This window comes from Vanellus vanellus, assembly GCF_965231255.1.
Source record: "Vanellus vanellus genome assembly, chromosome: 2".
In the NCBI taxonomy this organism is placed as follows: Eukaryota; Metazoa; Chordata; class Aves; order Charadriiformes; family Charadriidae; genus Vanellus; species Vanellus vanellus.
This window is the reverse complement of record NC_138906.1, coordinates 73,529,883-73,556,240: the sequence shown is the minus strand read 5'-3', so window position 1 is coordinate 73,556,240 and position 26,358 is coordinate 73,529,883. Positions and strand designations below refer to the sequence as shown.

At 43.9% G+C, this 26,358-nt stretch overlaps 1 protein-coding gene across 1 annotated transcript in view; it reads right to left on the bottom strand.

The window, feature by feature from the left end:
- Window positions 1–16,375: 16,375 nt before the first annotated feature.
- Window positions 16,376–26,358, bottom strand: part of ADTRP (androgen dependent TFPI regulating protein) — a gene marked incomplete at its 5' end in the record, with an annotated part of 34,558 nt that continues 24,575 nt past the window's right edge. The window contains 2 exons of the mRNA XM_082479720.1: window positions 16,376–16,449; window positions 25,295–25,446. Coding sequence (XP_082335846.1) covers window positions 16,406–16,449; window positions 25,295–25,446 — 196 coding nt within the window. The 3' untranslated portion in view covers window positions 16,376–16,405. The remainder of the gene's footprint in view (window positions 16,450–25,294; window positions 25,447–26,358) is intronic.

Below are 26,358 nucleotides of genomic sequence, written 5' to 3'. Positions count from 1 at the left end.
TGTATTTACAATTGATCTAACAAAGCTTTGGAAAAGTGACTCAAGATGAGGCAACTGCTCTTCACTAGGGAGACTGTTCCATGTCCAATAGACCATAAGAATAGTCTTTTTTTTTTTTTTTCTGATGTTTTCTTATATTTTTCTTTGCTGCAATTATTTTTTCATCTGACAGGCACCTGAAAATCCCCAGTAACGATTAGATTTGGAGCTTGTCTGTCATTAACAACTTCCTACTTCATCATGCTGTGTGTTAGCTCACTCCCTGAGTAGACATTTGGTTCAGAGCTCAGCACATGTTATGGACTTTTTTAGCTTTTTATTACTCTGTTGTTGAGTCACTTTCTTTCCTGGGAACTCTTAAGCTCTCCTGGGCTCAAAGTCAAATTTGCTCCATGTGAACAACAGCATGTCAAACTAAGTCAGACCTGCAAGGAGAGATTTTGGTTTGAGGTTTGGTTTGGTTTGGTTTGGGGGAGAAATGTTTGTTTGTTTGTTTTTCCCCAAGTTCTTCTGCTACTTCTTATTCATAATACTGTTTCAGTCAAATTATGATTACTGGTCAACACTTCCTCTACCCAACACCTCTTTTGACGAGATTTAAAAGATTGATTATGAGCTGACTTAGTCTGGGCTTACATCATTGTAATTCCATATGGTAAAACCATAACTCTGTTGAAGGCAATGGCAGTTTTTTACCTGTTTTTCCTAGACTTAACTGGTACAAGTCAGACATGAACATGTCCATTGTCACCACATTTTCTCTTGTATATTCTAATGCATCTATTGACCAAGAGAGGTTTTTCTTTCCCTGCCTTCTTCGCTGCGTACCAGGTGATGGGAAAGCTCCATGTTCTGTCATCTTTAAATAAATACCTTTGTATTTAAAAAAAGAAAAAAAAAAAGTAATTGTTTTCAAAAGCTTGATGAGAAGGAAAGTGCTTTCTAGTTGTAAGTGGTGGTTAAGATATAAACAAAAAGAATTGGGAGATTTTTTTTTTTTTTTTTTTAAAACCCCTATGTTCGTAGCTGACTCTGCATTAGCAGTAGGGTGGGCTGGATGATCTCCTTAGGTTCCCCCTCCAACCTGTGTTAACCTGTGATACTTTGAACCTGTTTGAGGTGACAATAGATAATCTATATACATTGCTTGAGGAAATTTCAGTAAAAACTGATGCAGTAGAAATTCATTGTCTGCTTCTTTCTTGCATAGCTGTTTTGTTTTTGTTTTGTTGTTTGTTTTTTTTTTTTTTCCACAGAAAGAGCCACAGGATTTTAGAATTAGGTTTTTTAATAATTCTTAGAATTTATCACCATATTTTCTTTGCTCTTTTCTGATATCAGACACTGTAAGAGACCATAGTTTTGTCACTGGGAAGCTAAATTACCTGCCAAGCTCTGCTTTACAGTTAAATTGTTGCTTTTACAGAGAAGATAAAAGCTCAAAAAAAAAAAAAAATCCCACAGAACCACAGCAACTTTCAAATAGCATGCAGACAGCAGGGTGCCTTATAGACATCCATGCTTACACAGTCACCTTTTGAAATACCAGCAATTATACTGCATGAGGCACTCTTGCTACTCGTGTGCCAGTTGTCGCTTCTTAAAAGATGACTATTAGTTATATTTCCTCCTTGTGAGACTCTATGAAATTGCTTGGCATTTTGTGCAAGCAAGCGTGTTTTCGAAAACACATATCCCTTAAAAAAAACCCAAACAAACAAAAAAAACCCCGAACAACCACCACACAACCAAACAACTTGGCATCTTTAAGTGGTGTAGGATACCCATGGCATAAATAAAAGCTCACTTTCTGTTGCTGGAAAGAGCTGCTCTCTGTACTGCCACTGCCACCTCGCCACTAGAAGAGTACCGTGAATTTGTTTGACATGCAGGAGACTACAAGGGAAGAATGCAAAGGCAAGTTGTGGAATAAAAAGTAAGTCTATGTCACCAACTCCAGTGCTAAAATATTTTCATTATTTTTTATCCATTACACAGTCTTCTGATTCCTGTCCCTATGCCGCTGTGTTTTTTTTTTTTTTTAAGTGCTTATTAAAATTTCTAATAAGAGTTGCTCTTTTAGGTTCATTGATCTCTTTCACCCAAAGTGAAAGAAAAGACTTGAAAAGCTGACTCAAAGGCTGTGAAGTAACTGTGCTTTCTAGAGGTCTCTTCGTCCTCATGTTATTCTCACTGTGCACTCATAGAAATTGGGAATGTGGGGACAGGCTTAGCAAAAGGGTTTGGTTTGTAGGAACTTCTAAATCTCTCTCCGTTACATTCCTTTCTTTCTATGTGGCTGGTATTAAAGAAAGAAATGGAGAAACTGAACTGGAGAAATGGAATAGAAGAGGTAGAAAGAAAATGCTATTCTTGGGGGCCGGGGGGATGGGGGATGGGACATGGCACACCAAAAACAACCAACCAACCAAAAGAGCTTTCCAAAATATCAACCAAGGCTTTGAATTGTTGTCCCTTTCTTCTACTTGCAGAGTGTGTAACAGCAAGCCAGCTAAACAGAAAATAAATGGGCCCTAGTCTCATAAAGTGTCATTGCCAGAAGGGGCAGAAAATGGACGTGATATTTTTATTGCCTGTATTCCAGTTGTAGAGTATCTTTGTGCGATCTAGCTGGTGCAAGTGACAGCATTCAACCTCCTGTGTCACCTTTCCCTGTGCTATGCTGCCTTGCCGTGACTGTGGCCAGCAGGTCAAAGGAGGTGATTCTGCCCCTCTACTCCACTCTCATGAGACCCCACCTGGAGTACTGCATCCAGCTCTGGAGTCCTCAACATAAGAAGGACATGAACCTGCTGGATTGTGTCCAGAGGAGAGCCACGAGGATGACCCGAGGGCTAGAGCACCTCTCCTATGAGGAGAGGCTGAAAGAGTTGGGCTGTTCAGCCTGGAGAAGAGACGGCTCCGGGGAGATCTTATTGCGGCCTTCCAGTACCTAAAGGGGGCCTACAGGAGAGCTGGGGAAGGACTTTTTACTAGGGCATGGAGCGATAGGATGAGGGGGAATGGCTTTAAACTGGAAGAGGGCAGGTTCAGATTGAACATTAGGAAGAAGTTTTTCACTTTGAGGGTGGTAAGGCACTGGAACAGGTTGCCCAGAGAGGTTGTTGAGGCCCCATCCCTGGAGGTGTTCAAGGCCAGGCTGGATGTGGTCTTGGGCAACCTGGTCTAGTGGGAAGTGTCCCTGCCTATGGCAGGGGGGTTGGAACTCGATGATCTTCAAGGTCCCTTCCAACCTAAACCATTCTATGATGCTTCATGTCACTGCGGACTGAACGAGAGTCTGGATTCATTAAGCAAATGGTACTTATGCAATAACATACACTTGTCACTGTCCACTGAGGAGCAAAAGAAGCCTGAAATGGGAATATCTCATGTTCTGGCCTTCTGCAGGAGCTCTGTGTTGTGCAAGCCTAATGTTAAGTAATTTCTTGTGCCTGTCAGATTTAATTACAAGCACTTTCAGAGCACAACAATGAAGTAGCTAGCAACAAATCTCCAGTGCAAAACTAATCTATGCCACTAATTTTTCATTCTGATACGCATTTGATACAGTGGCAGGCCAATTGTATTAGAAATTACGCTCAGCGAGTAGTACTTATTTCTTTCTGTTAGCCGCACTGGTTCTAACAAAATGCCGACTGTTCTGTGCTGTCAAAGAAACACAAAATGTTGCTCAGGACAGGCAAACTGCGTGGTGTTTCTCTCACACAGAGTCAAATGAAATATGGTTGATACTTGCCACTGTGAATTGGTTCTGAATGTATTCTGTGTCTCCATCCGCTGCCCAATTTAGGTATCTACAGTCTTTACTAATATGAAGATTAGGGAGGGGATTAAAAAAGTAGGTATAATGAAGGGAGTATTAAAATTTGGTTCTATTAAGAACAAATAATATTTTTTTCTCTTAACTTCTGAACTGTCAAATTCCAGGTACAAGTCATAATGATCACAATGGCTTCATACCCACCGCTTCAAAAGAATATTGCTGCTTATTTGCATTTGAGGAGGAAAAACGCACGCTTCATTATGGGTGAGTAGTCACAGGAAAACTTGCATTAAATCAAAGCTAATCAATACTGTGCTTAAAAACACATTACCTGGGAAAACAAAGCAGGTGTTTGAGAAGAGGGATACTAATTACCATTCTGTTACCAAAGTTAATTAGTTAGTTCTTGCACTTTTTCTTTTTGAGGAATGCTGAACAGATTTTCCTCCTTATTTTTTGAGAAAAAGCAAACAGATAATTTTTGTTCTATCAGATCTGACCTCCAATCTCTTATCAGAGAATTGCCTACATCTTTTTCTGTATTTTTTGGGGGAGGGTTCCAAGAATAGCTGTCTCAGGGGACCTGGCTCCATTTTTTCTGAGATATATAAAAGTCTGATTCCACCACCATATTTGAAACCCCTTTAATTCTTGAGAAAAGGATAAATCTTATTGTTTAATTAAACTGGATGTGATTATTTTTTTTTCCTGTGGCTGCATCTATGAAAAAGAAGGTAACCAGTCTTCTACAGGCACAAAGTGTTTTGCTAAAAATAGACCTATGTGGCCCATGAATAAACCTTGTGTGAAACAGGTTTTGAGGAAGGGATGGATGTGAGAACAGCTGACATCCTTTTCTCTTAAGCTAAAGAGCTCAAGAGGAGATACTTAAAACTCCTCTATATGGAGAAGCTGTTGAGAAATAAACCAGAGGGGGAAGTTAAAGAACAAAAGCCGGTCTCCGAGAAGAGGCGGTTGTTCCAGGAAGACACCAGTACTCCCCGCCTAACACCTTTGGGGCACCTGGTTTGATTCCCTTCCAGAGATGCTCGAGGGCTTTAACAACTGCCCTGTTGTACCTAACTGCGTGTGTAGCCTTAGCTGGCCACCACGCTGAGGTCAAACCTGGGCTTGGGCTTTCTCAATTGTGCAAGTGTGAGAGCTAATCATGGTGTGAGAGCTAATCATGGGCTGTGCACCAGACAGTTTTTTACATGGTACAGTAGCTGTGTTGCAAGCTCCTATTTTTTTCTTTTTTTTTTTTTTTTGCTGTGAATTGTGGTGGTAGCTCAGTTTAGGCACTGCGTTCTAGTGTCATTTAATTATAAGAAAATCTGGATTTATTTTTTTTCCCCATAAATAGAGCACAAAAGTTGGGGGGGGGGGGAGGGAGGGAGAATTCTAGTCATTATTTTGCTTCTGAGAAAAGCATAGGATGTAATGGGTTGCTGGGCAGAATACAAAAAGAACCCAAACTGAAGTACCTTTAATACCATGGTTTTTCAACATGGCATTTAAAGACAGTGAAAAGCAAAGCTTATTAGTAAGCTGGATCTCTAGGAGGCATAATTAAACTGAATCAAGCAAGGCTTAAATAGGTAAGACTATCCATACAAGAGTTTCCAGGTATTGAATTAGATCAATTAATAAGCCTTTTTAAGCAAACTTATTGCAAATTTTGAATATCAGCACTCGTCGCAGAGATCCAAACATAACTACCTCATGCTAATTCCTAAGAACCAAAAAATGACAGGCTGAATAAGAAAGTAAAATGGACTCAGGGAAAAGTAAATAAGAAAACAGCCATATGGAGTGATGTGTCAGGTAATAATCACTTTATGTAGGTTATCACATATAACCATTTTACCAGTAGAAGAAGAAAGTTCTGTTAATTTGCAGGGGCCAAAATTTTGGTGTAGTTTACGCATGACTGTTTCCAGTGCAACCAAGAACAGATTTTGTTCCACGATTTCAGTCTTCTATGTGCACTTCTATTTCAAAATACCCGATTGTGTGCACGTGTGATGGAGCTGTTTGTTTCTTTAGAGTCTGGATGAGAGTGAAAGGGGAACAACGTCCAAATCCCTTTTTATCTCTCATTATTGTTTTGGCACAGGAAGAACTCTCAGTCAATTATGGTATCTGAGCCCACTGGCTAAGAGCAGCCTGGCTTGAGGTTGAACTCAATGCAGCGCGGCTACAAACGATGTGCTTTGTCCGTTCAAACGGTGTCTCTTTGCTGTAACATCATTTACTGCCGCGTCGTGGCCAAGGCACACCCATGTCACCCCTGTCAACGTGTCCGTTTAGGTGGGTGCAGTGATAAGATTTAATTCGGCTGCCTACGTGGTGCGGGGTCGCTGCTCACCGCAACGCCACAGTAAACTGCTCCAAGCTGGTAAGCTGGCAGCAGGGTTTGGGAGAAGGGAGGGCAGGGGAGGAAGGTGGGCGTGTGTGAATAAAACAAATAGGGAGCTGTAATTACAACAAGTGTGCTTAGTTTGATTACTTGATAACCTTGGTTTTCAGCTGACTGTGACTATGTGAACTTTGTGGCCAAAACTTTACTGAAACAATAGATATAGCTGTGTAACCTTTACTAATTAAAACCATAATAATAGCATGTGACTGTAGGGGAATGCATAGTTGAGTGGATGGCCAAAGTTAAAGCCCAGTGCAGAGGAAACACTTTTTTGCATGTATTGATCCAAAGCCCAGAAAAGGCAAAGGGAATGAAATGAGGGTCTTGTGCCGAGAGCCAGGAGACCCAGATCCCCTTCTGGTAAGTCTGTAGCATTCTCGCCAGGCCTTTTGTCTTCATGCGTTTTTAAAACTAGCTTTTGATTTTTGTGCTTTTCTATTTGAGGGTGATCCGGCATGAGACCCCTATTGACCCAGCCATGTCAGTCAACCATTTCCCCCGACTTCTGTTGTGCTGAGTCGCACTGACACTCCAGTCCAGACGTATTTTCACACACACCCATTCAGAAGCAGTGGATATCATGGAGAAACCAGGGTCTTCGCTTTTCAAGACTCAGTTTCGCTGCTTGTAAATGTGGTACTAAAGTTTTTATCCCATTTTTAGGCTGAATTAATATATTATTTTTTTTTTTTTAATATTTAGGTTTTCTTAGATGAAAGAGCCACAATACAGAGTTATGTTGTGCTGGGTCAGCGACTTCAGACTTAAACTGACATGATGCCGCTGACTTCAAATAGAGCTATGCTGACACCCGGCTGAAGTTCCTATCCAAAGTACCTGGAGATCTGTTCAAACACAGTATTGTTTAATATGCTCTTAGGGGGAAGGTCAATCTGCTGAAGTAGAATTTCTGATTATTATTCTCTGACATTTCCTCTTGCTTAAAGCTCCAAAGCTTTTTTGGTATCTTGGGATACCAAAAAAAATCAATTAGTATATGGCAAACTATAGATCTTTTCCTGAATAACTTTTCATTAGGTAGGGTTAATAATGTTTTATAAAGTTTCCATGTTTGCCTTGGAGCAGGAGTTTAGAACAGGAGAAGGAAGAGGAATGGTACTTCTGGGAGATCCTGAGGGGAAGGAGGAGGGAAACTTTGAGAGGGAATATGGCTTTTTGTAGAGGGTGGATGATTTGCATCGGCTAGGGAGTCAAGTCTGGGATGGAGGAGGAGGAAAGGAGGAGAAAAAAGAGGAAGGCTTCCTTGTTCACTCATTCTATTTAAGATGGACATGGGAAGTTTGAAACCAAGTTTTGAGAGAACACTTCCAACCCCTCCAGGGGACAAGGGCATGCCCTGGAACAGAAGTTGAGAATTTGAAATGACAACAGATTTTTTTTCCTAAAGCATAGGGCAGAAGTATCACCTACTAAATTCCTTGTGCAAGCAAGTGCAAGCCGGGTGAAGAACTGCATCCTTTGTGTTTTATTTTCTCTCCCCTTCAGCAGTCACTGCTGGTGGAGCGCACCCGAGGTGCACAGACCTGCTCCCCATCGGATGGGTGAGCCGTTGTTCCTCGAAGCTGCACGCCAAACCAGGAGCCGGGCGCGTAACAACGCGCTCGTGTCGCTTTGGCAGCGATGGAGCAAGCCGCTCTCCTCCCACCCCCTCCCCCTGACTCCATCCTCTCCTCCCACAGGAATACCCTAACCAGGGAAGTATGCGCAGGCTGTTTAGCAAAGGGGTCAAATCCATTTGGATGAAATTCCAGGGCTGCGGGGATAACAATGGCAGGAAGCGAGGTCCTTGAGCTGGCCCACGCTGCCCGCCCATAGCAGCACGATGCTGATGGACGTGGCCCGCTGCCGGCCGCACCGCGCTGCCAGCCCTTGGGAAGCCCTGGCTGCTCCCGACACCGCAGAGGACCGAAAGCTCACCGCAAGTGGAGTTGAGCGGCAGGAACCCCTCCATAATTTATGAAATAATTTTATGACTGCATTGCTTGCCCAAACCTACATCTCCTCCTCAACCCTTTGGGAGTTTTAGGTTTTTTGTGTTAGCAAGTGGCGAATTCCTCTTCGCCCCTTGCTGCTTTCCCACAGGAAAACCCTCCCATAGGAACCCCAGGAACAGCACGCTTTGCATTACAAGCCCGGGTCTCAGATATTTTCAGTCTGTCTGAGGGAAATCACAGTTTACTGATTGCTTCTCAAGGTGTGCAAGGCAATACACAAATACAATACAGCGCATAAGCTTGTTACTGATGTTTGACACAACGGTTTCTTTTTCATTCCTTCAGCTACTGTTTTTTCTGCTCTGTTCAAACTCCCCATCAGTTAAGATAGGTGTGCAAACGCACCAAATCCAGGGCACGAGGCGGCATCCGGCATTTGCTACAGCAATGCCAGTGCTGGAGCCTGGGAGATGTTTCTCTGTCTGGCTCTGACCCTGAGTCGAGGAGGAACAACAACTGGAGGGCTAGTCCAAGTTAGAAAGAGCTTAAGCACGTTTTTTCATTGCTGACATGCCACACAGTGCTCCAGTTGCCTGATAGCGACTGTATGGGAAAATTCCATCTTATCAATTTGTTAAAAAATGCATTTCTCATCAGGGAATAGGAGACAGCACTCGCATGCACAGACAGGCAACGTAGGAGTGCTTTGTGAGTGCTCTGATAATTGGGAAACTCCAAACCCCAGTAACTAAGAAAAACAAACCAGAAACTCCTAAAAGGCACCACCACCACTAAAAGGAAATGCATTTTTTTCTGTCAGGATCATGACCAGATCAACCTCATTTCCCTTCTCACTGTTTTGTTTGGGTTTTTTTTTCCAGCTGATGACAAGAGCACACTGGTGGAATGATGTCCCACGCAGTTTCCTCCAAGTTGTTTCCTTTTTCTTCAGTTCTGGAAGCAGCTTGCACGATGCGGATTCGGGTGGTCCGACCTGGACCCATGTGCTTGTTTCTCTTGACATATAGATGCCAGATCCCCTGAGGAGGAAGTCACTGCAGCTGTATGTTCGGTGGAACATACTTTTACAATGAGCATACAGAGATGCCACCAGGGACAGAGCTGGGGGATGCATCTGAACGGCACAGGCTTCGCCTACAGATGGTGCTTTACATGGGTCATGTTTTTCTCCCTTATAAGGGACGGACATATTTAAAGAGAGAGCATAACTGAGTCTCTCCCACAGTCTGGTCCTGCTGGCCACGTGGGATTTGGGGTTTTTCTCTTTCTCCCCTCCCCTCGTGCTTCTCTACTGTTCTTCTGTGACCTTCTAACACTGCAGATCATTGATGCCAGTAATGGCGAAGCAGAGGCCCCTTATAGCAGGCATTTGCAACATCTTGTTAGCGATAAATATGCCGTGGTTAGTAAATATGTTGTAACTGGATGGCATTACATGGAAACATGAGCTTCGGTATTTGCCCAAATTTCAAATTGGACTTAAAAAATTAGCTTTCTTCTGAAATAGTTGAGGTGGCCTTTCTTAGCCCATTTTGGTTTTTCTACACTTTTGAGATACAGGACTTGGATGAAAGTTCAGCTCTAGATTTGTGTCAGGATCTGGAACTGAGAGTTGGTGTGAATAAGTAGACTGACTAGCAGTAGATATGCGGAAATTTGAAATTCAAACTCTAACCCAAGATACAGTGTGCATATGGTTTTGTCCTTTCTTTCACAGCTTTCTGTATTGGTACGATAAGTGTATTGCTGACAGAAGATGAATGTTCTTTATTTTATATCAGGAAATGTACGCACAGACAGCAGCAACATGAAGTTCCACTGGTTGACCAAGATGCCTCTGCTGTGGCCTGGACTATTGAAAAGCCAAGGTCATCCTTAATTGGTATTTTTTGAACTACAGGTAGGAAATAAATTCCATAACTAAGGAGGCGCTTTGGAACAACTGTTTTTTTTCCGTATGTTTTTCTGCAAAATTTTGAATTCAGTACAGCCTGCCCATAAGCCAGAGGCTGTGTATATTTAGTCGTGTGTCTGTGATGCCTATGATTTCCAAATATTTCATCTTCAAATAACTTTTTTGCCCCAACCAGAGTGGGTAGCCATTTTATGTTCCTTCACAAATAGTTGTTCAAACAGATGTTTGTGTCTGGAGAACCAATGCTGGCAAAGCTGTGGTAAAAGTTGAAGCGGGGGAAAAAACTTAGAGACAACTACCTCAGCCTTCTGTATCATTTTCCCTCTTTGCAACTCATTTTCTTTGTAAAATCAGAGCCACATAAAAGCACCGTTTAAGGTGCAAAAGCACAACTACCCTGCTCAAGAATACTACTCAAGTCTTAATGATATGAGCACACAGAGTATTCAAATGTGTTTTGTTTTCACCTACGCAACAGCATAAAACCAGCTGCTTACCTTAAACATTTCACTATCTTTTCATATAAACTCTTCCTCCTAATGTTTTTATTGTCTTCCATCCCCTACCACTTTCTTATTCCTCCTCCACCCACTTCCAGTGTTTCTACATGCTTTTCAAGTTGTTCTGCTCCTTTTTGGTTTATTTGTGCTGTACACCATCCATAAAGTCATCTCTGGAACTTATAAGTGCTTTCGCAAAGACAACAGTGGGAAGGCAGTTGCATATCGTATTATTTTTGGCTAGATCCTCCGGGAACAATGGCTATTGTTTGGCAGCTAGAGGAGAGGAGGCCGCTTTAGCGATGTAATGGTTTAGAGCCGGGGGGCTGTTCCTCAAAGGGTTGTGAGCCATTTTAAGGTATGTGTGATTCAAGGTCAAAACTATTTGGCAACATCTTTTTTTAAAAGGAGAAAAAAAAAAAAAAAAAAGAAGGAAAAATAAAACGGCAAAACAACCGCAAATCTGAGACTATGGGTAAAAACAAATGGGCTTTATTAATTTTTGTTTCTTTCTTTTTGCACACCATTGTTACATGACCAACTTTCTATTTATTCTCTCGGTGATTTTGGACTTAATAGCACAGTGTTGGTTGGTCGGTTGTGAGCGGGGGCAGAGCGGGGGTTTGCTTTTTGGGCTGGGGCTGGTTTGCGCCCCTCCACGCGCAAGCAAAAAAAGCTGCTGGTGCCCTAAAGCCTTCACCCGTGCTCGAGGAGTAAAATGCTCGCGCGTCGGCGGCCAAACTTAGGTGGTGTGTGCTGAGATGACTAATTAATTAACACTGCTTCTAATACTGAAGTCCCTCCCTCCCTAGCCCCCCCCCCCCTCCCGCCGCCAGTTACAGCATCCCTGAACGTAACCGTTAGTGTTGAAATAACCCACAGCCGCAGCTTTTCTACAACTGCGTATAACGCTGCAACGACCCCAAAAAGCGGGGGGGAGGGGGGCGGAGTTTGCCCGGCAGCTCCCACGGGCGCCTCCGCGCCGCTCCGCGGGGGCGCGGACAGACGGCGGCGGCGGCGGCTTCGCTTCCCGCGCGCCCCACCAGGGGGCGCTGTGGCGCCTCGGCAGCGGCGGAGCCCGCCCCGCCCTCCGCAGGCCCCGCCCCAAGCCCCGCCCGCGCCCCGCCCCGCCCCTCCCCGTCCCTCCCGCTGGAAACGAAACGAATTCGGAATAACCCCAAAGGCAGAACCTTCGATGGTGCGAAGCTGCCGAATTTTGGCCCGTTTTATTTTTGTTTGGTATTTTTTTTTTATTATTATTTTTATTTTTCTGGGGTGCGAGAGCCCAGAGCGTGGGGGCAGCGATACCCCCCGCTTTAAATTGTGGGTTTGGATTTTTCCCTCTTTTTGGAATGATCGAGTCCTCGCAAGCACAGCTCGTTTCTGCAGATTACTCCCCAAACTGTCGTACAAACAGACCCCGATTACTTGAATTGGGGCCAGTGTCAGAGAAAAGCCCGAAGGAATGAAATGCTTAAGCGCGGAGCCCCTCTTCTTATACACACGCTGCTCACTGCCGGCTTTGGCGCTGATGCTGTGGCCGTGCCATGGTGCGCACGGCTGTCACCCAGGAGCTGAGACTCTTCCCGTCGTTTTGGGGAGTACCAAGGCAGGGCAAGGTGATTTGTGGGCCTGGATGAGAACAACCCAAGTCCTTGCAAGCCTCTGGGCGAGAGGTCCATCGGCGTGGCAGGGAGGTGCGCTTGCCCGCTCAGTTGCCCCTGCTCTGGGATTGGTCACCTCCCAGCTGGTAGGACAGGTACCTGGGGACAGTCCCCTCTCTCTGCAGCACAGGGTTTGTAACCTGGGGCCCAAACTCTTCCCAGATGGACCCTTTCCCTGTGGGCACGTACTGTGCAGCACGCCTGCCTGCTGTGTCAGAGCCAGGGGATGCCGCTACCAGAGCTTTCCATCCCAGAAAAACTGGTTTCTTTTTTCCAAACCCAGGCGGAAGTGGCAGTGTTATGGAGGCAAACTCTTGGTAGAGTAAGTGACAAACATGCCTTTCACCTGCCGGCTGGCGATGGCATCGTCCCAAGACGGTTCCACACCACAAACTTGAATGAACACCTCAAAAAAAAAAAAAAAAAAAAAAAAAAAAAAAATTATATTCTTACATATGTGCTGCGCTCTGGCTAATGAGCAAAATTACTACCTCAAAGGGAAAGGAGCTTGAAGGTTTGCTAAATGTTTTGAGAGTGTTTGATAGAAGATGACATTGAAATACCAAGTGTTGTTGTTAAATTTATAGCTCAAAACTATTATTGAGCCATATCCTAGAGGTTTTACTCAAATGCATGTTTTGAAACACAAATGTGTGGAAATTAAACTGAAGCATATTGACATTAAACACCTTAGGTATTTTGGCTTGCTTTTCAGAAACATTGAACTCCTTGCAGGGTAAAGCCTCTAGAGACTTTAAAAAAGGCAAAAATTTTACTTTAGGAGCTTTTGACCACTGGTCATGAGGTCTGGCCTATTGTAATTGTATCTAGTTTTTCCTGCTATTTTTTCCAAGCACTTAATTCAATCACAAATGGTTCTTAGCTGTAAGCAATAGCCTTAGGTCAAGAGCAGGACTTGATATTGAGGTTATTCATATGAATCCACACAGCCAACAATCTCTTCCTTCGAGGTAACCGGATAATCAGTAAGGTTAAATACTAACAAAAATTATGAACCCGTATATGAATGAAATATTTTTTTTCCAATATTTACTGAATAACTTGCCTGGGAAATGGGTCTTAGTTTGGCTCTCATGGATGATTCTAAGCCTCCTCTTACCAATACCCCTGAGACTCTCTGGTTAATTTTGTGGCACAAAATATTTAATTATGTGCTCTGCCAAGTGAATACAAGGTCTCAAATTGAATTTCAGCCTCCCTGGGCAACTATTTTAGACACTTTGGTAGAATGTAAATGCATATTTTCTGCATGCCAGATCCCGGCCCCTTATCCATCAAAGTAAATCTTCAGTAGTTCCACTGAAGGCTTGGAACAATCCTAAGTTATGCTATTGAGGTCAGATTGTGACCCCAAAGCTCTGGCAGAGACCCAAACCAAGAAATTTGTGTGGGAAATTGGGGAGGGAATAAATTAGGGCTTGCCTATGCTTTTTGCAAGAGTAAACTGTTACAAAGGTGTGAGCTAAGATGAAAGCTCCTAATTGTGGTGGATATTCCTTTCCAGCTGTATTCTGCTGGAAATAGCTCTCTGTGTGTATATGGGATAGGTTCTTATTTTTTGATATTTTCTGATAGTGCTCTGTATCAAATGACAACTAGTTTTGCTTCCCCTGGCTGTCCCCGTCCCCTCATTCACTCCAAAGAAAAATCACTTAATCTTGTAAAAAAGGAAGTGCAGGCGTAGGTTCTAGTTTGTGGGGTTTTGCTCTGGTGAGTTTAAACCTTCATTTTCTTTCTCTGCCAAACAGAAGTGGCAGGCCTAAATAGTATTAGGTAATTGTGGCTGTCATACTGCACATTGTACTGTGGAAAAAATTAATTGCTGGGGTTTTTTTGCCCGAGGGTTTAAGCAGTGGGCCCTTCGTCTGACTGGGAAGATGTCATTTTTCTCCCGATTGAGACCGCGTACCGTGGAGCAGCATGAAAGGATTCCTGTACAGCTGCACTGGGTGAGTGGGCGGGCATCTCATTCAGTAATAACATCTAATTTATACAGCCATGAAAATCTACAGCTATAAATAAACAGTTCTGACTGACTTTGCATACTTACTCAAAATAAAATGAGAGAGAGAGAAATGGACTGGAAAGAGGAATCTAGTGTAAACGTGGTAAAGGCCAGATCCTTACTCGGAGTACCTCGCTCACGCCTTTGTGAAATCACAGGGAAAGCGTCGGTTTGCGAACAGCGACGCACGCGTTCTTCCTTACGGGGTTTTATGTGCGTCGGAGAAAGGAGCAAAGCAAACCCGAGATCCCAGCGGTTGTGTTTTGGGGACAGGCGTTCCTGATCGCCTTCCCAAAGCGCATGACGGGGGTCCAGCCTCTCCGCGCTGGACGTAGCAGTGAGTAGTGCCTCTTCTGAGCCCTTTTCAAAGAAAGAAACAACCTCCTTCCCCCTCCCCGATTCTATTCAAACCCTGGTAGTGCAGGCACCATGCCAAATCCCAAAGGTAATCCCGGTGCGAGCAGGAGCCGAGGATGAGATCTGCTGTTCAGCTCCTCTGGTTGGACATGGGAAGAACCGGGCCCCCTCCCTGTCAGGGCCCAGGCTTTGGTTTGAGATTCTGACATTTAAAAAGTTTACGCTGGACTATCAGTACAAAATAAAATGATAAATTAAAAAAAAAAAAAGAGAGAGAGAAAAATACCCAACAAACCTGTATAGAGAGTCTCCTCAACTTTTTCCTCTTCCCTAATTCCCTTCATGATTTTTCTTCTGTCTGCCTCTCTGAAATATTTCCTTTGCCCAGCACCTTTCAGCTGAATTCTTTCCATGTACTTCTTTAGCTTCAACAGAAAAGGAGGGAGGGATGTGTGTGTGTGTGTCTGTGTGTAATGGCTTACATTCGTTCCCCTTGCAAAGTTAGTTGGAGTGAGTTATCTAGATAAGTTGGGAATTATTGAACGTGTGCACATTTTTCAGTGAGTTAACTTAGTTTACAGTCTAGCCCTAGTATGTTAACTTCCCAGGCTGGAATTTTATCAGGTGCTTAACATGTGAGAAGAACACTCTTATGTATACACTTTTTTTTTTTTTTATTGCTCACAGGCGGCTCACAATGTGTTTCGTTTTTACTAAGCTCCAGCAACATTCGAAAGATGAAAATAACACCCCCGTGAACTGTGCACACAGTAGCTCTAAGCTAGGGCTTTTGGCGGTGAAGATCGATTTAGACATTTAAGTACTGCAACTAGTTTCAAATCCTCATTTAAATGCAAGGCTAATAACAGAGATATTTCTTTTTTCATGTTGACCATTAAGGGATGCTTACTCTCCTGTTGGTTTTGCCTGTTTATTGGAGTTTGCAAAGCAGATCTCCAGTGTTTTAGATGTTAACAAGATGTTGAGGCTAATAACAGAAATCAACTATATTGAGCAAGATTAGTAAACATGTGAATGGAGTATAATTATATGGCAGGCAGCTTTATGTTAAACAGTGCTTTAAATTAACATGCTTTCTGTCAAAGCAATCATACAGTCAGTATAATTAGGTTACTTTTGCTGCGAGATTAACTGAAACCAAGAAAAAGGAAGAAAGTGTTGTGTTCAGATTTCCTGTTAAAATGGAGGGGAGATATTATGCATATTAATATTCCAGAATGTTTCTTGTTAGAAGAACTTGGCTTCACGGTGAACTTCTGAGCAGACATTCCTAATTACGGTCCTTGTTAGCCCAATTTGTTATCTAGCTAGCTTGGAAGTCACAGCACTGTTAGAATTATCCCTCCTCTTAATTTTTTCCAGACTTGATGAAGGCCGATCCAAACAAGAGCTGGCTTGCATTCACAGGTCTTTACAGAGTGGTGCCAAGCTCATGAGGGAGTTCATTTACCAGTGACGAGTTTTAACCATGGACACATCCTCACGTACATTGTGCAAGAGATGAGAAATCTGTGTAAACAGATGAACGCAATTTTCTTATTCATAGCAGTTGCAGAGTTATCATGTAAGAGGCAAACATTTCATATTTTCCACCAGTTTTCCATATGTCTGATGACATAATGGCTTCACCAGAAGCTGCAATGCATTGGAGAAAGGATTTATCACAGCTGCATTTATTTTCCTCTACTTCATGGCTTCAGCATTCATGGAGAGATTGTTTGGCTTGAAGAGGAGGATTCACTTGCCTTTCCGCCTGTAGTCCAGTATTACTATTGAATCTCCTGTTTGGAGGCAGAGGAGAAGAAGTTATTGGGGAAAAAAAGAAAAAGACACAACAAAGAAGCCCTCTCACAGATCAAGCATGCTGTTGGGAAGAGGATGTGAACTTGGCCCCAGCTTTCCCAAATCCCTGGAGATCCAAACCTGTCTGGGAGTAGGAGTAGGCTATAAGTGCATGGCTTGAGCCAGTTGCTAACGCTGAAGTGCTGCAGAAGTGGAATGAGTCTGGGACATCCTAGCAAGGAAGGGATTACTTGACTACTAAGGAATGATTTTTCCCTGCTCATGGCTTGGACGGGCATACTCTTCGCTGGATAAAAAAACTGGCTGCATGGCCAGGCCCAAAGAATTGTGATGAATGGAGTTAAATCCAGTTGTGGACCAGTCACAAGTGGCATTCTCCAGGGCTATGTGTTGGGGCCGCTCCTGTTTAATATCCTTATCAATGACCTGGATGGGGGGATCGAGTGCACCCTCAGTAAGTTTGCAGACACCACCAAGTTGGGCAGGAGTGTTGATCTGCTTGAGGGTAGGATGGCTCTACAGAGGGATCTGGACAGGCTGGATGGATGGGCCGAGGCCAATGGTATGAGATTGACCAAGGCCAAGTGCCGGGTCCTGCACTTAGGTCACAACAATCCCATGCAGTGCTACAGGCTTGGGGAAGAGTGGCTGGAAAGCTGCCCGGTGGAAAAGGACCTGGGGGTGTTGGTGGACAGCCAGCTGAAGATGAGCCAGCAGCGTGCCAGAGTGGCTGAGAAGGCCAACAGCATCCTGGCCTGTATCACGAATAATGTGGCCAGCTGGACTAGGGAAGTGATTGGTCCCCCTGTACTTTGCACTGGTGAGGCCCCACCTCGAGTACTGCATTCAGTTTTGGGCCCTTCATGACAAGAAAGACGTTGATGTTTTGGAGAATGTCCAAAGAAGGGCAATGAAGCTGCTGAGGCATCTGGAAAACGTCTTATGAGGAGCAACTGAGGGAACTGGGGTTGTTTAGCCTGGAGTAAAGGAGGCTGAGGGGAGACCTCATGGTTCTCTGCAACTACCTGAAAGGAGGCTGTAGCGAGGTGGGGGTTGGTCTTTTTTCCCAAGTAACAAGCGATAGTACAAGAAGAAACGGCCTCATGTTGTGCTGGGGGAGGTTTAGATTGGATATTAGGAAAAACTTCTTCACCAAAAGGGTTATCAAAGATTGGAATGGGCTGCCCGTGGAAGTGGTGGAATCACCATCCCTGGAGGTCTTTAAAAGACAGGGAGAGGTGATGTTTAGGGTTGTGGTTTAGTGGTGGTTTTGGCCATGTTAGGTTGATGGTTGGACTTGATGGTCTTAAAGGTCCTTTCCAACCTAAACAATTCTGTGATTCTATAAAATCTACCGTGGGTCACATCCCTTGGAAATAACAGTGCTTTGCCAGTGGGGAAAAAGTATCTGCCACCAAACAAGCCTAGCTCGGTGCAAGAATATGTGAAAAGCTTTAAAATAAAGCTCATCTGAAAATGGCAGCAGATGATTAGTCCTTCAGCTAAGATACGTGGAGCATCCCCACGTGTCTGGCCAGGATGGCAGAGGACGTACCAAAGACCCACAGCTTTCCAAAGCACTAGCTAGAGATCAGATGTGCTACTTTGGGGCACCAAGTGTGGCAACAACTGAACACATTTGGGTACCCTTATCTAAAGCACTGTCTCAGACTCTTGTTTTTCCCTGTTGATGATTATTTACTCACAGGAAACCCTCTTTTAAAGGTGCTTTCCTTGTCCATAGACCTCAGAGGCTCTGAAACACTAATTGCTCTATTTTATTTATCTCCAGCCTCCACAGCATTTGGCAATTGACCTGATATGGAACAAAATCCTGGCATTTCTTCCTTCCCAAAAGATACTGTAATTATTTTGTACTGACCAAATAGTTATTTTAAAGACGGGGGAGAAAAAACCCTGCCACAAAACCAGACTAGCCTATGAGGCCAGGGACAGCATATTTGCAAGCACCTGTTACTGTCTGGCTTCCAGTGATGAAATCGTAAGCGTTGGGTTGCCAGAGCTTCCGATCGGGTCTCCCTCCAGTGGATCATCAGATAAACTTGTCAGCAAGAGTACAGCGTGTGACAGATGGTGCAGGTTTCCTTTAAATAGCTAGACTCCTCTACCCGAGGGGTAAACTGCGGCTTGGGGGAGTGACAAATATGCAGGATATAAATATGCCATCACAGGTTTGTGGCACAACTAGGATGAATGGATAAGACAAAAGTAAATATTCGTATTTAGTTTGCAAACTCTGGGCTGTAAATCCTCTCAAATTTGAGTTCCATTTGTCACTGGCAATATAGTGAAATTGTAGATATAAACATTATTTGTTCACTGAAAGAAATAGATATACCCTGGACTCTTATTCTTTGCTTTTAAAGGCATGATAGAAAAAATGAAGATATCTTCTGGAAAGCAGGTTCAGTTTAAAAATCCCTCCTGGACACTGTAATAGTGAAGGGTGGAGTGGAACCTGTGTCTGGGTTGATAACTACCTGCAGAACATGAGCATTTTAACATTCATATTAAAACTGCTGTTCATAAGTCTGTACTAGTACAATGGTAGAATGACTTTGTATCCCACACAGTGGTCCTCTGCATCCCTTTATTTGCCACTCAGGTTTCTGCAGTCTCAACAGCTGCTCGGAATAATGAGAGCATCAAGAATTCAATTGCATTACAGTATTGCTTTGTATCACACAGATTCATGCGCTGCCACATAGGCTGGGTTTCCCAATAGCTGACTGCAGGGTATTAAGGAAGCTTGGCTTCACAAGCAGGTAAATACAAAAATAAAACCCAGGGAAAACAATCAGTTCCTAACGCATGTTATATATTTCTGGAAAAGGCATTTAATGCACAAGTACTCCAAAAAGAGGAGAAAAAATAAGTTAAGGAGAAGATTGCCATCTAACTTTAGCACAGCCTTAGGTGAATCCATTTCAGCAATGTCTTTGCAAGGTATTCAAGAGCTCCCAGAAGATCTGGAGGAGCATGTCCATCCGTGCCCTCAGCAGGAGGAATTTACTCCACTGTGTTTCCTCTTTTTCCTGAGAGCGATGCCTATCATTTTTGTTGTACTGCCTTATCCCTTGCTTTAGAGTATCTTTAATTCTGGCTTTGCCCCCTGCTCACTGTTCCTCAACCAGCTGCTGGCCACAGCTTTCCCTTTTGGAGGACAGTGAGCATCTAGGCCGGGGCCTGTTGGAGCTGCTGCCCACTCTGGCAGCCAGCCTCCCTTTCTGCTCTGTGTCTGTCCCAAAGGATAGTTCCACCGTGCGGGGCTGAGCATTTCTCTGGACTTGGCAGAGGCCTTGTGGCCATAAAAATCTCACAGGTGGTTTCCCAGAGTCACTCAGCAGACATTTAAATCACTGGTGGAGCGCATAGCTGTTGCTAGCTATAGCTCCTATCCACCTGCATTTCAAAATATTGAAATGAAGCATCTGATGAACGTTTGGGGTTTTTTTCAAATGTGTTAGACGGAAGACAAATGAATCTTCCCCATCTTCAAATGCTGGTGCCAGAGAAGGCACCTCACCTGAAATGTTGCTCTGAAATGTGGAGAACTTTGATCTGAATTTCTCCTGTGGATCTAATTGTCTCACCAGGGGCAAAACCTGAGGGAAAACTGCCATGCTTTATTTTTGAGGGTTCTAGTTTGACTGTTCAAAGTAACGTGAGATCAGTTGCCTGCGTTATGTTTTCTACCCATGGGGAACAGGAGAAGCTGTCACACGGTTCATCTTTGGTACTCGGACCCTGCAGCCAAATTCTTGGCTGAGGTAAATTTATGGCAGTGAAAGAATCAGCCCATTGTTTCCAGTTATCCTCTTTGGAGTTTCTGTATTGCTCAACATTGTCTAGTACTCTAGAAACTCTGGGATTTAAAACAAAAAAAAAAAAGAGTCATTACTGGTACTATTTTCTGTGCCTCTCAGGCTGTGCAGCTGGGTTGCCTTAGTTACCACCAATCCAACTGTGCAAGGGGAGGGAGAGGCGCATGAGAGATAATACATTTTTAAAACCTCCAATACCGTATGAAACAGTTTGTCTATAAATAATAAAACAAATTTAGGGTCTGGCATCTTTGGGTTGTTCTGAAAAGGAAAAACAAGGTCATATTATTTGGCAGCCTGGCTTTTCCAGCTCTCAGAAATGATAGTGCATCTTCCTGGTCAAGCACAGGACATAGCTTTAAAAATTACTTGCTTGGAGCTGAAAGCTGCCATCCGTGGACTTTGGAATAACTTGGAGCTAAATACACCTTTAAGAGTGAAAAAGCGTAAATATTTACACAGCTGGTTTTAGAAAAAGTGACAGTGGCCTAAAGCTATAAAGGAACATGGAAGAGAGCCCATATGAAGCATGTTATGCTGTGGGACAAGCTTCATTTGCAGCCTACAGTCCGCTACAGGATGCAAGTCCAGAAGGAAACCAGGCTTGCCGCTCATGGGGAGCTATTTGGTAATCGCTTCTTGCACCTCCGAATAATCACAACTTATCTGGGCACACACTTCAAATGGGAAGGAAAGTAAAAAAAGCAGCAGCTGCCCTGGAGCCTCTCCCTTTGGGGCAAAGCCTGGTTGCAGCAGGCCAGGCAGGGCTCTCTGCCTTGGCAGATGCCACCAGCATCAGGTCTAATTGCTTGGTGGCTACAGGTGTTGAAGAAAGTGTTTGCAGATGTGCCTGTAGGAACCTATGGCATTACTCTGTAACTCAGACTGTGGCTTTGGGGGACAAAGCAGGCAGCAAAAGGGAGGGCAGAAGCGCCCTTCCACGTACCCTTTCTTTTGGGGGAGGGAAGAGGTGGGCAGGGTGGAAGGTACGGAGAAATGAATGGTTTGTTCTCTGCCACCACAGATTGTTTTGCTTTGTGTGTGTGTGTGTTTCTTTTCTGCAGGGTTATTTTAACTGCATCATCTCCCTTATGGTGATGGGAAGGTGAGACAGGAAAGGAGAGGATGAAAAAAGTACGCGGAGACATTCTTGCTGCAAGGAGAAAGGTATGTTGGAATCGTGTCTTCATTCGGTTTGCAGCTGTTTTTACTCTGGTGATGCTGAGCCAAAGATTTGTCTCAGTCAGGAACATATTAAGGCTCTGGTAGATTGTAATTTGGAATAGCTTCCCCCTGGCTGTGTTGCAATGCTTATTGGGACCTTGTTATCAATACCAGCATAAGAAAGTCTTGCCCTTCTCTTGGGTGGACACAGCTGGGAAATGATTGGAAAAACAATCAGAGTTGGAAACAGCCCCTGCTCACAAGAAGCAGGCATGTGTGGTGGAGCAGGAAGGAGTTGAGGGGTGGCAGCCAGGAGCTTATTGAGAAGTTATTGCTGCCAAAGCCCCCATATTATCAAACTGTGGCCTCAGATACTGCAGAGTTGCCAGCTATTGGGGTGCAGCTGGCAGCTTCTTTTATCCATGTACAGCAAATCTGGGGAATGCTACCAGTCTTGGAGGTGAAGAGCTGAGGATGCATGTGAAGTCAGAAGGGTTTGGGCAAACAAGGGAAACTAGTTCAGGGGAAGTGTCCTGCATGTGGCTGAAAACACCATCTAATTGTTAAGGCTGTGATTTTGTGGCTCCTTTGAAAAATATCAAGTATGCGTGGAGGGGCAGACCCACCACACACAGGGGGCCCCCATGGATTGCGAGAGCACTCCAGACATCAACAGAGGATATCATGTATGCTGTGTTTATATATATTCTCTGAGGTTACATTCGTACTGCCGCAGCTGTGAGTGCTTTTCAGCCTTTCTGTGTGCACAGGAAAGTTGGGTGCTTGCCCCGGTTTCTTTAGAAATTTCTTAAATTAACATCTTTTTCTTAAGTGAGTATATTTAGTCAGCTGTTCAAAATGCATCTAATTTTTACAGTTAATTTGATTTTTGCTTGGCACGACCTTTTGTCCGATCAATTAACACCTTGGAAATCGAATTATTTTAATTCTAATTATCTCCAACGTATGCATCAGGCATACTCTAGGCCTGAAATTACTAATATGTACTCAGTGATGAAAAAATCTGGTATCTAGATGTATCAGATATCAGATCTCATTTAAAGACTTATACTGTCTTGTAGGGATGATGTGGTCTTTGATTAGTAATAGTTACTATTTATGTGATGCCTCTTAAACCAGAGCTAGCGTAGAAAGGCTGTGGATCTGTTTTCGTTTACCAGCAATCCTCATCTCGTATCGTGTTTATGCAAGAAGAGAGTTCAGCCAAAATTTCCAAACATGGACATGTAGAGCAAGCATCTTATTTGCAAAGGTATCAAGCGGTGAAGTTGGTTATTCAGCACATTTGAAAGTCAATCTGCTGCTTTTAGGTAGCTGAGTACGGATGGTGAGAGACTAGCTACAGACACTCTACTTTGGCTTGACAGGCATGTGAGACTTCACAAAATGGATCAGGCATCAAATGTTCCCAGAGAACAGAGGGAGGTTGTCTTATTTATTTTCAGAGGTGTTTTTCCATGGCTTTTTCTTTCATCAGAAAGCTAGTTTAAGAAATTGCAAATGTTCACACATTTGTCCTAAATAAAATACACACGTTTTCCTGACAGGAACACTTTCATCCTCAAAAACTTAATCTTGAATGAAAAAGGAGAGAGGAAACCAGACAGGAGAAGGAATAATAATAATAATAATAATAATAATATCATCCCATGCCAAAACCCCAAAGGTGCTTCATCACTTCTTTCTTTCTTCCAGCTGTTGAATGTGTCTTCCTAAACTACTTTTTTTTTTTTTCCTAACTGCCCATTTGTCCAAGGAATCTGTATTTCATTTTCTTTAAATCAATACTGATTATAGCACTACCAAAACAGAAGAGGAGATGGCTGAACTGCTCAACAAGCCACTTTCCATCATTTACCAGCAATCCTGAGTAATTGGGGAGGTCCCAGCTGACCGGAAGTTAGCAAATGTGATACCCATCCACAAGAAGGGCTGGAAGGAGGATCTGGGTAACTACAGGCCTGTCAGTCTGACCTGAGTGCCTGGGAAGGTTATGGAACAGATCATCTGAGTGCCATTACATGGCACATCCAGGACAACCAGGTGATCAGGCCCAGTCATCGTGGGTTTATGAAAGGCAGGTCCTGCTTGACAAACCTGATCTCCTATGACAAGGTGACCCACTTAGTGGATGAGGGAAAGGCTGTGGATGTTGTCTACCTGGACTTCAGTAAAGCCTTTGACACTGTTCCCCACAGCATTCTCCTGGAGAAACTGGCTGCTCATGGCTTAGATGGGTGTACTCTTTGCTGGGTAAAAAAATGGCTGGAAGGCCAGAAGAGTGGTGGTGAATGGAGTTAATTCCATTTGGTAGCCAGTCACAAGTGGTATTCCCCAGGGCTATGTGTTGGGGCCACTCCTGTTTAATATCTTTATCAATGACCTGGATGGGGGGATCGAGTGCACCCTCAGTAAGTTTGCAGACACCACCAAGTTGGGCAGGAGTGTTGATCTGCTTGAGGGTAGGATGGCTCTACAGAGGGATCTGGACAGGCTGGATGGATGGGCCGAGGCCAATGGTATGAGATTGACCAAGGCCAAGGGCTGGGTCCTGCACTTAGGTCACAACAACCCCATGCAGCGCTACAGGCCTGGGGAAGAGTGGCTGGAAAGCTGCCCGGTGGAAAAGGACCTGGGGGTGTTGGTGGACAGCCAGCTGAAGATGAGCCAGCAGCATGCCTGAGTGGCTGAGAAGGCCAACAGCATCCTGGCCTGTATCAGAAATAATGTGGCCAGCTGGACTAGGGAAACGATTGCACCTCTGTACTTTGCACTGGTGAGGCCCCACCTTGAATACTGTGTCTAGTTTGGGGCCCCTCACTATAAGAAAGACATTGAAATGCTGGGGTGTGTCCAGAGAAGGGCAATGATGCTCGTGAAGTGTCTGGAGAACACATCTTATGAGGAGCAACTGAGGGAACTGGGGTTGTTTAGCCTGGAGTAAAGGAGGCTGAGGGGAGACCTCATGGTTCTCTGCAACTACCTGAAAGGAGGTTGTAGAGAGGTGGGGGTCAGTCTCTTTTCCAAGTAACAAGCGATAGTACAAGAAGAAACAGCTTCATGTTGTGCTAGGGGAGGTTTAGATTGGATATTAGGAAAAATTTCTTCACCAAAAGGGTTATCAAAGATTGGAATGGGCTGCCCGTGGAAGTGGTGGAATCACCATCCCTGGAGGTCTTTAAAAGACAGGGAGAGGTGGTGCTTAGGGATGTGGTTTAAAGGTGGTTTTGGCAGTGTTAGGTAGATGGTTGGACTCAATGATCTTAAAGTTCCCTTACCACCCAGATGATTCTGTGATTCTATCTTCTCAACAGTTTGTAAAACTGTCTGAAGTTCTGTTTTACGCACAGTGCTGCTGCAATGCTTTCACTTGGATACACTAATGCCTTCCTATAAATAGTCAGTAAACAGTGCCATTCCCTAGTCTGACAAACACCACGTGATGCAGGTATAAGAGTTTTAGCCAGAGAGATTTGGTTTCTCTGGAACCTTGTTTGAGAAGGAATTAAAAATCCAGTGATTATGCTGGTAAGAGGTACTTCTCGAGCCATGTTAGGGAAACCTGGCCCAGTCTTTTATCTGGTAGGATTGGGATTCTTGCTCCGAATTGTCTTCTGTTTGTTAATAACTGTTTAGGACCTGGCAATCTCTATCAGACAGCCAAATACCACCCCCCAACCCCCAGCGTAGAAGGGCCCCCTTCCTCTCCCCACCCGCCTAGGAAATCACAGGAATTCATTTTAGATACTTTTTTTTCATATGGATAGAAGTGAAAAACAAAACTTGGACTGACCCCATATCATACGGTTGAGGAACTCTCCGAAGTTGTAGAAAGAGATGATGATGGCAAGGCTACCGGCGAAAAAGGCTGCTAACCCGGCTGGGCTGAACAACGCGAAGAGAGGATATACCCACTCTCCTGTTACAGAATAAATCCACAGGACCCTGGGCAAGGAGAGAAATGATCTTTGGTTAGGACCATTAAGTTAGAAGAACCACTTCATGATTTCTAACTCCTGAGTGGCCGAGTTATCAAAACAATATTGATACAGAGAAAATTAGGTCAGCTGTCAATACATCTTCTCGGCATTTGGGCTATTTGCCGTGAAGCACACTTGAGCCGCTGCAAAATGAGATGGGTTTCAGCACAGGTTGAAATGCACACGATGTTCTGCTGTCACCCTGGTGACATCGACTATTAACTCAATAAAATAGTAAAATGCTCAGAAATAGGGATGTGCACTTGGCTATACTAAGTGAAGCGTATCCAAATAAGCTCTCACGTATGCATTTGCTCTTTAGTTACAACAGCTTTTCAGCCCCTATCCAGATCCTAAGGGTCTGTGGGGACAGAAAGTGCTGTTTCCCACTGTCCCTATCCTGCCACTGCTGACCACTGTTTTGGGAATGGAAAGAAGTTTGCAGGAGGCGGGAGGGCAAGAGGAATTCTCCGGGACCTTTTCTCTTGGTCTAAGAGGAGGAGGAGAGGAGGAGCAGGTATGTAGGAAACAGATGTAGCTGCTTTGCTCCTTTTATGCCAAAGCCATTTGCAAAGCACTGTTTGGAAGAGGGAAAGAAGGAGAAGGAAGAAGATTAATATGCCTGCTTTATAAGGCTTCTTTTCTTCTACTTGAGCTCTCCTTTTCTGCCTTTTTCTTCTCTCAAAAAATGTCTGTTAGTGGCTGTCAGTTCACTGATATTATTTTCATTGCTTATGGCTCGTAAGAGTGTCTGGTAGCAAAGGCCTGGATTTAAGAATACAAAAATGGTCTTTATATATTAAATATAGGAAAATATATTTTTTTAATGGATAAAATGAAATTTATTTGCATTGAATATGTAAAGAATATTAAAAAA